Source organism: Varroa destructor, unplaced genomic scaffold (assembly GCF_002443255.2).
Source record: "Varroa destructor unplaced genomic scaffold, Vdes_3.0 BEIS01000003.1, whole genome shotgun sequence".
In the NCBI taxonomy this organism is placed as follows: domain Eukaryota; kingdom Metazoa; phylum Arthropoda; class Arachnida; order Mesostigmata; family Varroidae; genus Varroa; species Varroa destructor.
In genome coordinates this window covers 47,354,649-47,370,645 of record NW_019211456.1, presented here as the reverse complement: position 1 = coordinate 47,370,645, position 15,997 = coordinate 47,354,649, and the positions used below count along the sequence as shown (strand labels likewise).

Here is a 15,997-nt window from a genome sequence, read left to right as displayed (position 1 = left end):
TATTACGTCTACATCTATTAGGTCGTTCAGGAAGTAAGTTCATTTTTCAGGGAAAGACGAGGTGACTGGAGATAATTAATTTATAGATCAATATTCGGACTTTTGCTTCTTTTTTTGTATAGCTTGTGGTGCACGCTGTTTTGCGTGCAACAACTGTAGTGTTATCTAGCAAGCCGTGACCTGTAATCCAAAGGCGAAAACATTTACGTTGAAAATATAGTAGAATTTTTTAGGACATATAAAGTGAGTGTCAGTACTTTTTGTAGTCATTTGTCGCTCCCGAGGTTTCAAGTCCAAGTCTACCCTCAGTTTTTAACTCTTATCAAAGGGCACCTTTTTTGGATCAAACGAAATTTACTGACGCGTCATTGTAGATGATTGCCTGGAACTCAACGATTCACTCTTGTGCTTAATATTATCATATGACATTCTGTTTTCACCCTAATACCACTCGTATGTGTAAAAACCTTAGTTTTCTGCCGTATTAGCGCTTATATGCTAAACCCACTAGTGGTGGGAGCTTAAATGAGTTCATGTAAAACACCATAAAAACCTAGACCTTCTCTAGCGAATTCGGGTAGTTCAAAACAGTCCAACGACTAATTTATTGCTATGAAGAAAGCCCTTGAGAGGACTGAACGAAATTTTCAGGCAATAGAAGTTACATCTAGGTCTCCAGCTTTAAAGCACCAGTTTTTATTTACATATTTTCAGACCACACTCAAGTTTCGCTGTCGGATCATTGCAAGACTGTGGGATCTATAGATTTTTTTGGTTCCGCAATTTAATCCCAAAGAAAAATGCTACGAACTTATAAGAAATGTAAAGTGCCGACAAAACAGTACAATTTGGAGAGGGATCGTGTTAAATCGCAAACCAAATAAGTAAACAAAAAGTGCAGTAGCTTGCAGAAGTTTAAAGTTGTCGAAGTTACTTTTTGACCGACCTAATATATATATATATATATATATATATATAAAATAACTCGAAGAAATTGGACTCGGAATCGATGTATGGGTAGTTCCCGGAATTGACAAAGGCCACGTAAAGTTGCTCGTGTACTTTATCATTTTTTTTGATGATTAGGTGCAAGTCCCACACGCCGTGACGCTAATGATCACCTCATATAGCTCGACAAAATGGGCTTACTTGACTTTACTATTTTAATTTATTTAGTAATAACTTAAATAACTTCTCTTTGAGCTTCCAACATATTTTCTTTTTTACTGAAAAATTTTCTTGGCGCCGATGACTTGATGTTTTCATTATTAGACAAATATCTTAAGGATATTCGTTGCGTTTAGAGACCAGAAATGCATCAATGTCGTATAATATACCACAGATGTCTTCGAAAACATAATGCGATTATAAGTATGGATGTGACTTTAGTGACGTAACTACAGTGTCTAATTATTATTGAAGGGTTGTAAAACCTTGATCGAAATGAAAACAGAATGTCTGACGTACTATCATTAGATAGTTTCAGATCGCAAGGCGTCTGGGTGGTTTCTCGTTTTTGACCGCGTTCAATTTCAGTATTGTGCAACCTCACTCAAAGCGGCAAGATATACATACCTCACCATGTTTTATGTCCTAAACCCCACGAGAGTGGATAGCACAATGTAGGAACGCCAATGGTTTGTGAGTCAGCTTGAAACTGACAGGCAGTAGCCGATGGGTAGGAAACCTTGCGACGTCGTAGCTTCGTCTATGAGCTGAGTACATCTGAGGACACTCTACATCTATTTAAAGCAAATGTCTTACTCATTCCATTTTAAATTTCGTTTTAATAATTTTCTGTTCCTAACAGATATCGAATTAAGTTTGTTGGGCACTTTTTTGACACATGAATTAGAATGAATGGCGTTGATATCATCGTCGTCCGTGTCAATTTTTACAAATTGTATTTATTCTATCTAGGGCTATTCACAGTCGCGCGGGCCGTTTCCTAATGTGCTTTACCTTCATGCGAAAAAAAAGTGTGACAGATAGAAAAGTAAAGCTGATGTATCTGATGCAATTGAAATGCTGATAATTAACAAATGTATGGATGATTGGTTTAGGCTAATAAATGTACACTTATTGTCGGTCAATAGGCACTGAAATTTTCATTTACCATAGGTAGGCGTACGTTATTGCACTAGCTACAAACAGAAAATAGTAAGTTTGTGTAAAAAAAACTATTACAAATAGAATAAGCTTTAACATTAAACATTGTTTAAATATTTATCTAAACCGCATGTTAATAATCGCCAAGTTTAGAGCAATATGGAGAGGGAATAAGGATATTTAGAAAAACAAACAATAGAATCTTTTTTCTTATAGCATATCCAGATTGTACAGGCTAGAAGCGAAAAAAAAATACGGCAATAAAACGGTAACATCAATAATAGATCCGTATTGAGTTCAAAAATTAATACGGAAAAAAGCAATATAGGTAAATTTGGCACGTACTTGTCAGTATTGGTTGATCAAATTTTGATGTACTAAAACAGCATCTCCAACGCTTTTTATAACAGAGCAGAACTTGTGTTTCGTCCAATTGAAACTGATATTGCTCTATTGATTGTGTTATCGTGTAATCCTATGGCCAAAACTTCTGCCACGATCGATTCCAGAACTCCCGGATAAAGCCCTGTCATTGCAAATCGGATGGCCTTGATTATGCATACGGCGCAATAAATACGTACAGTTGGAATAAGCTTGTTTGAAGGTTCAATCAATTTGATTACAAATTGTAGGCAGTAATGAAGAAATTTAGCTCATTCAAAAATATCATAAAAACAATATAAAATCTAATTGAGATAACCGCCCGCACCATCATTGCAATCAATACCTGAGTAGCAACAGGTCTATGGTAAGTCTTGTCTAATCGCGGCATAATAGTCGAACATTTTTAAGCCCATCTACATTTTTTTAGAAGCAAACTCGAAACTACTTTTAATGTTGTCGGTCTCTACCCTCTCGTTGTTTCTGATTCATTTTGGCAAAGCATTAAAGTAGCTTCCGTTTCCTATGATATTTGATTATAAAAGAACGACGTAATTAAGTGCCCAGCTACTTCTAAAATCTAATTGCCCATTTACGGGCAGTATTGCTAGTAGGTTCGTTTTATTTAATCATACCTGTCGTGTAGTATGTGTCATTGGCAGAGCTCGTACCAGGGACCCCTGGCTTTTAGCTAGTCGCATTCGACCACTTCTCGTGTAGTTGTAAGTACATACTGAATTTTGCCCGCGTCTGATAAATGTTTCGAGTTTTAGGTTCGACTCCGCCGCTTTAATTGTATAGTATTCTGGACAGTTAGCCCCAAAACTGAATGAGCTGTATTTACGCCCAACCTACAACTTAGACGCCTTACGTTTTCATAAGTTAATTAGGCAAGCAACACGTTATTACTGTACCGTCACCAAGTCTATGAGAGTGCTGCCGGCAACAATGGCAGCTGTGCAGACGCTGCACACTATGAATGGGCATCAGCATGTAAACAAAACAAAGGGTGGCCGGTGACTTACAACACCACCAGAAAACAAATCATAGTCGAACGATTTGCCGCTAGCCTTTATTTTCCGTATGTAAGATAAGCGGGCGTTCAAACCATCTTACTTTTCTTCAGGTTAAAGTGACACCGTATATTGTTTTATTGTATCCCTGGTAGTGGCTGGAAGTTGTGAAGTTAGAAATTTGACAGAAATTTCACTAATTCCCAATAGCTTTCGTTATGACAAGCATTGATGGTGTTGCTCGATCCGGCTATGAAGATCAACTTCGGCGCTGGATTGAAAGTTCAACGCCGATTGCTGAGATTCAGTTGTCTGGCGTTGGCGAAGGCAGTGAAGGTGCACGGGCTACCGATACAGCCCTGAGAAGCGTCCTGTGGGACCTTCTTGACACCCATGGACAGCATGCCAATGTATCAGTGAAAGATGCTGACCAAAGTTCACGGAAATTGGAAGCTGCTGTTCTGGGCCGATTTGTTGACTTGATGGTGGCTTTATGTGAAAAAGAGATGGCTTCACCCAATTTACCTGGTAAGTGAAGTACATAGGTCATCAGTATATATCCTATGTATGCATAGAAGACCGAAACAAGGCGATATATATATATAAAAAAAAGAGGTGTATTCCATTGCTTAATGCTCGTAGAAGAATTGTAACCTTTTGTTGCTAAATCACTTGAAATAAACACTGGGCGCTAGTGCGAGACAGTTTGACTAGCATATGTGATGTGCTTTGCTACGATATCTATGTCAGCCTTGTTGAGGTACTAGTAAACATTAGCGTTTCTGATCTTTAATTAACACGAGGGGTCCTGAGCCTGGCCGCAAATATCCTAACGCTAATAAACAATGGTTAACCAAAAATCACAATTTTTTTTACAAAATCCATGCAATAAAATCTATACTAAGTAGTATAAAACAGCTAAGGCATTGTTAGAATTTGATGGGTAAATTAAGAATCGCTTAATGTAGCATCCATTAAGTTAGGGCAATTATCCTCACATGCATTAAATATAAGTTTCAATTGTTGTTACAAAAATCACATCAATGAATGTTTCTAAAATAAATTTAAAAGTTAAATAGAAATACACTTTCTCCTCGAATATACCTTTAAACGATAGATATATACGTCTAATGTAAGCATATTTTTAGTTAAGTTTTGACCATTTTTCGAAATGTGCTGTTCATGCCCCTATTGGCTTATTCAATAGCAACGGTGTTCACGGACCTATTCGACACCCTGACAATTTCCCGCTGCGAGCGACTTTTCCATCTCGTCGAGCAACGGGTCGAGTTATGGAAACGACCTGCGTTCTTTGCACCCTGTAAAAACCAGCTACTCAGAATGTGTAATGATCTCTTGCGACGATTAAGCAAAAGTCAGAATACGGTATTTTGTGGCCAGATTCTTATCGTGCTTGCTAAGCTGTTTCCCCTATCCGAACGATCTGGCCTAAACATCGTGTCCGAATTTAACACCGAACACCTGTCGATTCGAGGCGACCAGTCAGCATGTGCAGAAGAAACATCACCATTAACCAATCAAGGGGACGACAAAGAGCCCAGCCTTACGGAGAAGGAAGGCACACCAATATCAACAGAAGATTCTACCAGCATTATCGGCGTGTCCGGGAAAGTTAGCGTAAACCTCTATCGGAAGTTCTGGAGTCTGCAAGAGTTCTTTCGGCAACCTAACCTCTGTTACAATGGCAACCACTGGAAGCAAATGACCAAGTGTAGCCAAGAGGTATGAGCTCACATCGAACGCAAATATATTGATTTTGCATGTCAAGACAATAGCGGGTGGCGATTATTCAAACAAGATAGCATATTGTCGAAAACATCATTTTTTTTTTTATCAAAACTATGTACAAAAACTACTATACTGAAATAGTCAAACCAATACGATTTACCGGCTGGACAGATGAACTAGAACCAGCCCAATTATTTTGAAAAAAAAAGTGTTCTACATGCTTATTAAAGATAAGCATGGAACAATTCGTTTTTTGTTTCTGCAGGTTCTCACGGTATTCTCATCCTATCGACTCGATGAACATGCCGCTTCAAGCAAGCCTACAGATGCATATTTTGCCAAATACTTAACATCGAAAAAGCTCTTTGAGCTTGAGCTGTCTGATTCGAACTTCAGACGTTATATTCTAATTCAGTTCCTAATCATGTTTCACTATCTCAAGGCCAGCGTAAGATTTAAGCTAGAGAGCCAAGTAAGTATTATTATAAATTAATCGGGCCACCTGTTAACTATTTATCATGCAAAAAAGTTGAATTAGATATATAATTTGAAGTTGAATATATATATAGAGTATATAATATATAAAGCTGAAGTTTACAAAATAACATGAAGCTACCTCCGTTGAATCTGAAATTTACATACATTTTGCAGCATATAAACATTCGTTTTGAAATTGTTGAGAAGAATGTTTAACCTTTTAAATTAGTTTTGCTCTTGGAATCTTAAGAAACATTAACATATCTTTTTGCTTATGCTACATGTTACTACTATAGGTCTTATCAGAAGAGCAGTCTCAATGGGTTCGGGAAAAATCAGCAGAGATTTATAAGCTTCTCGAACAAACACCGCCAGACGGGAAAGAGTTCGCAAGGTAGATATATGCGAAGTGTTCAAAGGCTCTTAGGGTAACCCAACTAATAAGAGTGGAGTCTGCCAAAATGTACCGACTACACTAAGAGCCCAATATGAATGAATAGAAGCGACTTGCTGTTTCCCATCCTTATGTCTTATTCTGTATGTGAAATGTAACAGTTTTTTATATACCCTTCTCTCAAGAAGAAGCCTAATTTTTATCGTTCGACTGCAGATCAATTGCTTCCATGATGGCTCGCGAAGAAATGTGGAACGCGTGGAAAAACGACAATTGTCCGGCGTTCCGCGTTGCTGATGCACCGGAACGTAAATTGGTACGACGGAAACGCCCCATTGGTGACGATATTCGAGATCATCTAGCTAAAGGTTAGTAGCCACGGGCTACTTATCGTTAAATAAGGGACAAGATTCGAGTAACTGAGTGAATTCTTCATAATTTTATAATAGATGCATCTATTTGAACCCTGCATTGCTATTAAGGTTAACGTGTATACGACGCTAATGAAAAACGATTTTGGCATGTATCGCAACCTAGGTCAGATATCTATGGGGAGCGCGGAGCTGACCCGTCTATTCAACATCTGTCCGGATAACTGGGAAGCTTGTCGTGGCGAACGGCGCAACTATGTTCCTTCAATGGAAGAATTTTTCGAAGAGGCCATCGCGCAGGCTGATCCCACAGCTTGCATTGAGGATCAATACAAGTAGGAACGTTTAGTTCAGTTCACATAGTAACTTTTGCATTGCTACAAACGGTTTTGAAAATTATCCAAAATATATATATATATATATATAGGAATTTAATAGGCAGTTTTCAATAATAAGGAAATTTATGTTGTTTTTACACAGATTGACGAGTAATCCGAACTGGGGCTGGAGAGCATTAAGAATTCTGTCGCAGAAATCGCTCCACTTTTTCACATCGACAAATCAACCCGCCAAATCATTACCGAATTATCTCGATACAATGGTTTGTTTTCTTGTTGCCAATACGTATCATCAGCTATTCCACTTAATTTATTGACGTTCCTATTTAATGTCTTTTTCTTGGCCGCCGCCACGTTCTAAAAAAAAATATTACATGTCAAACAAAGGCGACCGCTGGTTTGAGTCCCATTATTCAACCGACTCTTATGATTAATATGATAGGTACTGTCGCCAGTAATGCGCAACACGGGAAAATCGAAAAGGTCGACACAGCTGGCCAGACTGAAGTTGATGAGGATAGCACAAGCGGACATTTGTTTTCCGCAAGCTGTGCCGTTGAATGCTCTGAGCGCCTATTGTTGTTTCTACTGCATGCGTATTATTATTATTAATTAGATTAACAACAGTAACATCATGTGAACATCCGAACGTACACAATCGGCAACACAAAATTGAGTAATTAATATCCGATGTCACCTTGAACTTGCCGATGAAATTCCACAGGTGGGTTATTTGGCGAAGGATCTCTCCGTGACCAAGGAAGGCTCGAAAGAAAATTCGAATGGAACGGCAACAGGCGCAAAAGTCGATGAAGTGGATGACAATTCACAGGATGATTTCAAGGTAGTACTGACGAACAGACAAAGAAAGCACCACGCCCTACATTAAGTTAGGCAAGGAAGCGAACACCGCAGCAAGCGACCACGAAGGTATCTCTCTCACATGTCAAGCAGCACTCTGGCGACTCTCACGGCTGTCTTCACTACATCATTTATATAAATCTACATACATGTAAATAATATCACGGGATTGATTAATTGATTTCAAGGACAAGCGCAGAAACTCAAGGCAAGATACTGATTCGTAGCGATCAAGAACAAGCATGTGGAGCAATACGCCTTATTTGGGAACATGCCAAATATGAAATATCTGTGAATAGCCCGTACATGTACAATAAAGTATACGGTCATAGTTGGCTTATTGAGTAAAATTGTGTACATGATCTATCAACATTAAATATGCTTATGTGATTCAACGGATATGCGAAATATTACATTGAATGCAAAACAAAAACTTCTTAGTTATAGAGGATTGTGCCCTAGCATCATACTTTACAAAAATGATACTAACCGCCATGTAAACCAGCCGATGCTACAACTGTGTACTCTTTAATTGGTTAAGCTTGGTTAATCGACTGAGACATGTGGTCTTGCCAATGAAATCTGATATATATTTTTAACCCCCCGGAGCTCAGAGTGTAGTCTTAAATGAGTTCCGTTACTACTTTACAATAGTGCGTGAGAAATTTCTATGCCGCAAAAACAGACGCGTTTACTTCATCACAACCGCCTCTGTTCTTTTTTGTGATAACATAGGATGAAGATGCGGATAGTAACGCACAAGTTGGGAATGCGTCCCAGCCATCAACGGTGAATAATAGTACGGGAAACATTGGCCGGCGCACTGGAACAGGGGCTTCGGGTACTTCTGCCGCCCCAGAAGATGAAGATGGCGATGGAGTCGATGGTGATGGAAACAGCAGGGGAAGTACCCAGAACAACTCGAATATAAACAACAATGACAAAGAAGTAAGGGGTGCAAGTATAAAGTGGCTTCGTAAATGTATATCCTATATTATCTAATTGAGAATAGTTAGGCATGCAATTGCTAACTGGATATGGCATAACCTGTTGGTGCTTCTTTTTATTCAAAAGAAAATTTTTGGAACTAGAGTTTTTGTATCTGTTTTGAATTGAATTATTTCCGTGAATTATTTTCCGCTTGTAACAATTATTAATACTTGCTCGCTGGAAACGGTTAGTTTTTAACACGAATAAACGGTTAACTTATAATTATTGTTGGTGCAGAATGCCCGTTCAAGTACTGGATTACTGATTCACTTGATATTTTTTGGTCACTCCATAAAGGTCGGACCTCCACCTAAACGCACTCGCCTTGCAATGTTAAGGTCGGCTGCAGCGTCTTCGGCAACCGAAGGAAGCAGCAACGCAACGCTTTCAGCTGGTACGATCAGCCGGCTTGCGGCAGCTCTGGGTGCTGATTGCGCCCGTCTCGTACCCCACATGGGTCTCAGCGATGACGAACTTCAGTATGTTCAAAGTAAGTCTAATGCTAGTGCTAACCGAGGACAGCAGCGACACAATGTTGAACTATGAGGAGGAAAACGTAACACTTTATGTTAAAATGTAATTAATTTTTCGTGTTTTTTAAATCCTAAATATTTAGGTGAGGGAAACACTTGGAGGCGGTCCTTTTTTCAAGATAAAGTTGCTAGTAATGTTTAAAAAATAAACTCAACTGTTCTGAGATAATACAATGGTATCTAAACTAAAATTTCTCTGCTAAATTTTCGTAATGAAAAAATCTGTTTGGAATCGCACGGTATATTAGCTATAGGTTATAGATATGTGTATGGATAACCTTGAAGGCAAAGAAGGGATTGGCATTTTTATTGTGTAGTCTTTATAGCCCTTAATAAAGACCGTAGTAGTTAAACCTGGAACTCAATTTTTGAGTCTTCTGACTGGCCACAATATTAAGTGATGTTTTACCCCTAAAGATCAGAAGTTATGTATTACAATGTTGTTTTCTTTTAGGTCAGCATGAAGATGATCCAGTTGCCCAAGCTAATCATCTTCTAACACTCTGGAAAGAAAATGAGCCAGAGGACGCCACCTTGGAAAAGGCTAGACAGATCGCTGCCAAGCTGGGTCTTACCCACAAATTAACAGACGCGGCACTCAAGGGCTAATTAAGGAATTTACGGACTATGTGATTTGTGTGCTCTGGTGTAAGAACTTTGTTACAGCAAACGAAAGGCTGCTTCGCCGGTAGATATTTTTCTGCTGCTAACGACAAGTAAAAAGCAGAAACGGCAGTGAGTTACAATGCCGGCAGACGAGTCTATTAATGGCGTTTAGGATGATGCCAGAGCTGTTAAAAGCAAAACATGTGTAAATTCACCTCAGATGAAGAATTCTCTACTTCTACAGGTTACGCGGGAGGGACACAATGTACAGTAAGAAAATTATCTTTGTATTTACGAATCGTCATTACGGTACTGCTTCAATAATGAAAAAAACATAACAAAACGACTCGATATAGGCATGTGAACCAGAAAAATGATTTTTATTCCAGCAAACGATTCCGTGTCAGTATGTGGGCTGGTGATTTGATGAACATATAAACGTTTAGCGTTCATACAAAAGCAAATAATAAACGACAGACGAAAGAGTTGTGGCTGAGAAGTTAACTATATGCATTTTTTTTTGCACCGTTTTCATTTTTAGATAAATGTAATGCCAGTCGGTGTTATGAAACATTTTCATTACATAACCATTGAGCACACGTTTCAGCAATATTTTACATACATAGTGGGGACAATTGTAACGTTTGACACATCTATGGACCTAAATATATAAGAGACAAATGATCTTTGTAGAATTTAAGAAATTTGATGCAGCTTTGGACTTACTTTTTGTCCTATATTAAAGTAAATTTGCTTGTTACCCAATGTAACCCTACTTCTACGCCTCCCCTCTCTGTATATTTCAAAAAGTTCTAATTTAAAATTGGGTGCTTGTGGTATGAAATTTAACCAGTACGTCAGCTATTCGTGGCCTGCGACTCTTGTTAAACATTGTACAAAATCCAATATGAGTTCTTATTTGCGTCACGGAAAAGTAGACATTGCTTTCGATGCATAGTTTGTTTCAGTGGTTGTTAAGAAAAACTTCCATTAAATAACATTGAAGGGAATTCAGCCGCACCTGTATATACTGGTATGAAGGTCAGCTGCAATTCGTTCTAATTGCTAACAACATTTTCTCTAGTTCTCAAAAGGAAACAAAACATGCGCCTATTAAAACGCAGTTTTCCATGGGAAACGGCTGCATACATTGAATTATATTGCATTTGGAGAAAAAAAAATGTTTAATTCAGTACGGATATTTGTTCGATTCCATATTTAGCATAAGTGCGTCTTACGTATTATTTTTTTTATCATTTCATAATATGACGTTATTTTACGTTACAGAAGCGTTTAAAACTTTTGAACAGATTTTCCTTTTTTATTAATATTCCGAACAAAAATACGTTTAATTTGAGAGTTGTTGAGGGTTATATAACGATGCAAATTTCCAAATAAGAATGTTTGTCCCTGGTCTTTTATTTCTATTAGTGTTATGCAAAAACCGACACCATTATGTAATTAATGGCCGTTTTTATATCGGCACAACTATTTATTTACAATTAAAGACGCCGTTTTACCATTATTACATTAGGGTATAAGAAAGAATTATGGGGCACAAACATGGGGTTAAATTAGTTAGGAACGTTAGTTTTGAATTAACTATATTATGTCGACAATGGGGCTAATAACAACACAATTCTTTACGGGGCACCGTTTTGTTAAAGAATGAAATGTTTTTGACCAAACGGTAAAAATCTTTATAATTCCGACTGTTCTGCTGCTATTGGGAACCTCCTACAAACTACTACCTATGTACTACCTACAAAGCAATAATTAGCCAAATCGAAGTGCCCGAGTGAGGGTACTTTCCTAATTACTGAAATGAATAAACAGAACTAAGAATTATTTTTGGCTGATCTCATTTATTTCATATTTAATGTAAACCACAGACCTTCATTGGTTATGTTATATATCGTTACAACGTTTAAATCATAACACGCATTATTTTTTACGTATGTACATGTACACAATAATTAATCTTAACAACGTTGAATCTTTCTTTGCGAAAATTTGCTGTTTCTTTGTTTAAATTGTCTTTGTTCAAATAGCTTGGGTACACCTATAGGAAACTCGTATTTTATTTATGAAATGCCCTATTTGTTTTTGGGAGCTCCGTATGCATCTGGCATCCGTTCAATTGTGTAGCGTTTATCTACAATGTACATAATCGGCACTCCAGGTATTTTACGAATTCTCCGTTTTAAGTCTTTGTCGCACGTCCCAACGATATAGCATTTGTGCTGGAAATATAGAAATCACATTTTCAATAAAAATATTGATCGAACATTGTATAAATTAAAAAAATCAGAATGTAACAATTGTGAGTAATGAAAAAAACTAAACGAAATCACGTATACACTCCTTACCTCTGTTATTCGTTTGATTAGACAGTCATCCGCGTAAATGCCCTTGTGTGAGCATGTTAGTCGTTCGAACCGCGGATCTCTAGCAATGCGAAGTGCTACGCGATACTTCGTACCCAACCTGGCCAAAATAAGGTACATATTAGCCTCGCTTGCATATATTGTTTTGTCCAGTTTACGTTCGTGGGACATATGTGCCCACTTGCCACGATCAGCAGCCTTCATATTTCTCAACCTTGGATTTATTGCACTGTTGGGTATCAAAGAGTTTCTCAGTGATACTAGATTAAATCTATCAATGCTGCATACCGAAAAGAATCGAGCATATCGTTATACAATCAGTGCAGCAAAGCACGTATTTCATGATTGTATTATAGTAATTGGATTTAGCATATTTTGATTTTCTACCTTTCTAATTCGCCCATGACGCAGTCGGTGATATACGGGATACATTTAGCGTACAGACAATCCATCATAGCTTGCACAATGTCGAGTTTGTGAAGCACTGAGAAATTAATAAAGTTCGTATCCATTAACACGCGATACGGCGGTCCCAGCTGTTCGTTATATTTGAAGTATAGTGCGGATGAATATTGTGCCCTATAGATACCACATGAAGCAACACACAATGCATTATTATAAATAATCCTGCATAAAAATTGAACTCTCGTATGACAATCATCTGTTTTAAACGTTGCCTTCGATAAAAGCCAAGTGTACCAGTGAAGGTCCACGTAATTAAGAAATCGTGTTTTCAACAACCTCGAGGAACGGTATTATTATTTAATTGCATTTAGATTGTCATACGGCAGGTTGTCGTAAAAAACCCAAAAGCACTAGTTCAACGCCGACTGCGCGATACATAGCACTTATTAAGCATTAACAAAACATCGAAAGTTGGATTGGCTCATTACGGTAAGGTCTCGTTTTATACTTACACTTCCCTCACTTTGAGCTCGTCAGGTTTCTCTTTCTTGGGTTTCTTGAATCTGTCTTTCTCCTTACTAAAAGGCAAGAAAATTAGCGATTGTTAGTCTGCCTTATGGTAAAACGCAAAAAAAATTACCCATAATGTGGATATTCTTCAATATTTTGATTATTGCAGTGTCGTTTTCCTTTTGTATTAAAATCATTCATAAGAAAACCCTGTTTCTCTGAAAAAGAAAAGAAACAGTTATGATAAAATATCTGTCTTTGTTCACACAAGTTGTACGAGCAATTATTATGTCTGGATTCAAGAATCATGCATAAACTGATTGCACATATAGTCATTATATTCAAGCCCAGGAAAATAAAAGCGATCAATTCTTGCATGTAATTAATATGCATTTTTTAATAAGAGAAACCAGGCTCATTGGCTAATTTCATTAACACGGAAACCCATAAAAACTACATCGCGCCATATAAAAGTGCTCAATGTGGTCTATGAGGTAAAATATGACTTACATTCTTTGATCGGAAAGACTGATCATCCGTTTCATGGCAGCAAACTTGTTTGCCTGTTTCTTCTTTAACTTTCCCTGTTAAAACAAATGATTTATTTGGTTACGACATAGTTGAGTTTAGGTGAAACTATTTTTGAAAGAAGCTTGCACTCAATTAACACACGATCTATTAATAAAAGGTTTAGTAAAAAAAAATAGGTGTATGGACAGTAAATTATGATTTTCTTCGAATAGGGATCAGAAGCAGGTTTGCCTACGACCTGTTTTTTTTTTTTAGCTGCAGCCGTTACGGGAACATTCCTCCCTATTGTCGTCTTAGTCATTTTACAAATAACAAAACTTCGCTGCTGTCAGACGTATAAGTAACAATATAATATTATTATAATTACTAAAAACACTTGTACACCAATAGGTAGCAAATGCTATGTCAAAGCAACAAATAATTATTAAATACTTATGCACCATTTCAAGAGTTACTGTGTTTTTCAATTACACCGATCAATTCCACTAATTAATTCACTCTTTCTAAGGCTATTTTGTGAGTTTAGCTATATTGCGGCAAGTTGGAGCACTAGCAGCTGCGTAGCTGACACAATGATAAATCCACTCCGTTTATTCGTATTTTCATTCGTATTCAAGCATAACTTATTGCAGCTGGTGAATGCAATGCGAAATGGAACTCTCGGTCGGCCAGCCTAGGCGCACGTGGGCCATTGTTTTGACTTTGGTGGAGAGGGTTCCTGATCATGGTTTCTGTTTGAGCATATGCTTAGTAACGGGCGATAGTACATTTTGGAGCTATTGTAGTTCTCAGATCTCGTTTGACTAAAAGGGCTTTCGCGTAGTATCCATGTATCTTCCAAGGAACAAGACATGAATAACACATAGATTGAGAGCAAAAGATCATTGATATCCTTAGTACGTACTTAGGCGTTTCTCATTCTATCTACGTATGCCATACTCGTTGTCATTTAAGGAGGAAAATTACGTCATCCTATCGAAAATTAACGCCAGCAGTTCCCAAAAATGATCTTGTATGAAATATTTTTTGCTTCTATTCATGTACATATATATATAGATTGACAATTTCCTTAAAGGACGGCAAAGTATGCTTCATATACATTTAATCCCTGATTTTATATATCTATATATACATATATATGTAATAGGTACTGTAAAATATTTGTTTGTTTTTCTTTTTTGAAATACAGTATACTATGTATAGTGAATGTATTTACAAAAAAAAAAAAGAACTGTTAATTGGCAATAATTTGGACTGGCGAATTTAAACCTTCTACTAATTGACGGAGCTCCTGCTAGTCCATATTGCAGCTTACTATTACTGCTTAGATTCTACGTGCACGTATTAATGTGAAATATATATTCTTAGGCTTGGGAAATATGGTACTGGCGCTTCTCATTTTAACTGACGTTGTTCGATTCATGGAACCAGTTGTTCGCCAGCGTTCTGTTAGTACGACAAACCCCGTTGTAATCTTTTTACTTCAAAACACGATTGAATGTCGCATGGTACATACATGCATCTGTGACTTTTGGTCTATAAATGCTTCCTTTTTGGTTAAAAAGTACGAGAATGGTTATTGTAAGTAGAGCAGTGCACTTCGCTCTGTTCATAGGGCGATGGCTAAAGCGATAACGACGCTGGTATTATACGCTGATACTGAATGTATCATGTCTTCAAGACTGAACATGCGCAGTAGGTTAATTTCAGAGATACTTTTTTTGACAAAGGAAGAGCAGTGAGGAGCTGTTGTCATGAATATTGTCTGTCGGACACACATTTAAAGGTTATGTCTTCAACAGTAGTGTCCAAGGGAACTTTACAGCCATAAGCTTGGGAACTCTCTAGGCTGAGAGTCGTGCAATAAACAATTACATTATTGACTATTTCTCGCATATGAGACTGTCGTCGCGTCTCGGCAACCAAAAGCTAGGATAATTCTTAGTGATTGCAAGGACATTGAGTTTGATGTGCATAAAGTCACAGTGACAATTCGTTAATTAAACGTACCTTAACTTCTACTGTATACGCTATTGATTATATCTGTTTCGCAGCTTCCAGCTCCTATTTTGGAACTATTAATCGGGATAGACGAGTCTATCCGTGACAGACGGCTGACGGGGATTCGATGTGCATACATAACAAATCTGGAAAAATGTCAGAGTGACGCTGGAGATCTCGTACGCAACCGTACGCGTAAAAATGGCCCGCACGAACCCAAAAGTAAACAATTTGTTTTCTGTCTTGACAGAATTTCCAAATATAGTCTTAGGACGTAAGTTCTCAGGTGAAGACTGATCTACCTTCATTAGCATCATCTTAACGATTAGAAAACAACGATA

The 15,997-nt window shown here is 37.6% G+C and overlaps 2 protein-coding genes and 1 long non-coding RNA gene across 4 annotated transcripts in view; 1 reads left to right on the top strand and 2 right to left on the bottom strand.

Annotated features, from left to right (window-relative positions):
- The window catches only part of LOC111246671 (uncharacterized), a 7,244-nt gene extending 3,814 nt beyond the window's left edge, over positions 1-3,430 (bottom strand). For both annotated transcript variants that reach the window (XR_002671752.2, XR_015324845.1), the window contains exons 1-2: positions 3,126-3,430; positions 2,455-2,635 (exon numbers count right to left, since the gene is read on the bottom strand). This is a non-coding gene — a long non-coding RNA (uncharacterized LOC111246671). The remainder of the gene's footprint in view (positions 1-2,454; positions 2,636-3,125) is intronic.
- Positions 3,431-3,528: 98 nt separating this feature from the next.
- On the top strand, positions 3,529-10,326 carry Hpr1 (THO complex 1-like protein Hpr1). Its single transcript, XM_022796642.2, has 11 exons — positions 3,529-4,031; positions 4,711-5,246; positions 5,518-5,724; positions 6,026-6,123; positions 6,340-6,491; positions 6,661-6,829; positions 6,975-7,095; positions 7,557-7,676; positions 8,429-8,641; positions 8,981-9,173; positions 9,671-10,326. Exons 1-11 carry the CDS (start codon positions 3,722-3,724, stop codon positions 9,823-9,825), a joined length of 2,274 nt encoding a protein of 757 aa, XP_022652377.1. The 5' UTR covers positions 3,529-3,721; the 3' UTR covers positions 9,826-10,326.
- Positions 10,327-11,661: 1,335 nt separating this feature from the next.
- On the bottom strand, positions 11,662-14,361 carry Bka (FCF1 rRNA-processing protein Bka). The gene is made up of 6 exons (XM_022797437.2): positions 14,096-14,361; positions 13,635-13,708; positions 13,127-13,192; positions 12,597-12,788; positions 12,192-12,309; positions 11,662-12,065 (listed from the first exon to the last, which is right to left on the bottom strand). The coding sequence occupies exons 1-6, from the start codon at positions 14,096-14,098 to the stop codon at positions 11,919-11,921; spliced, it is 600 nt and encodes a 199-aa protein (XP_022653172.1). The 5' UTR covers positions 14,099-14,361; the 3' UTR covers positions 11,662-11,918.
- Positions 14,362-15,997: the final 1,636 nt, after the last annotated feature.

Excerpts from the sequence above, each read along its gene's own strand:
- Hpr1 (XM_022796642.2), top strand. The coding sequence starts at position 3,722 with ATGACAAGCATTGATGGTGTTGCTCGATCCGGCTATGAAGATCAACTT. Across the intron at positions 4,032-4,710 it reads GGCTTCACCCAATTTACCTG|CAACGGTGTTCACGGACCTA; the intron begins GTAAGTGAAGTA and ends CTTATTCAATAG. Across the intron at positions 7,096-7,556 it reads CGAATTATCTCGATACAATG|GTGGGTTATTTGGCGAAGGA; the intron begins GTTTGTTTTCTT and ends GAAATTCCACAG.
- Bka (XM_022797437.2), bottom strand. Across the intron at positions 13,193-13,634 it reads AGTCTTTCCGATCAAAGAAT|TAAGGAGAAAGACAGATTCA; the intron begins GTAAGTCATATT and ends CTTGCCTTTTAG. Across the intron at positions 12,789-13,126 it reads GAGCTCAAAGTGAGGGAAGT|GGCACAATATTCATCCGCAC; the intron begins GTAAGTATAAAA and ends TGGTATCTATAG.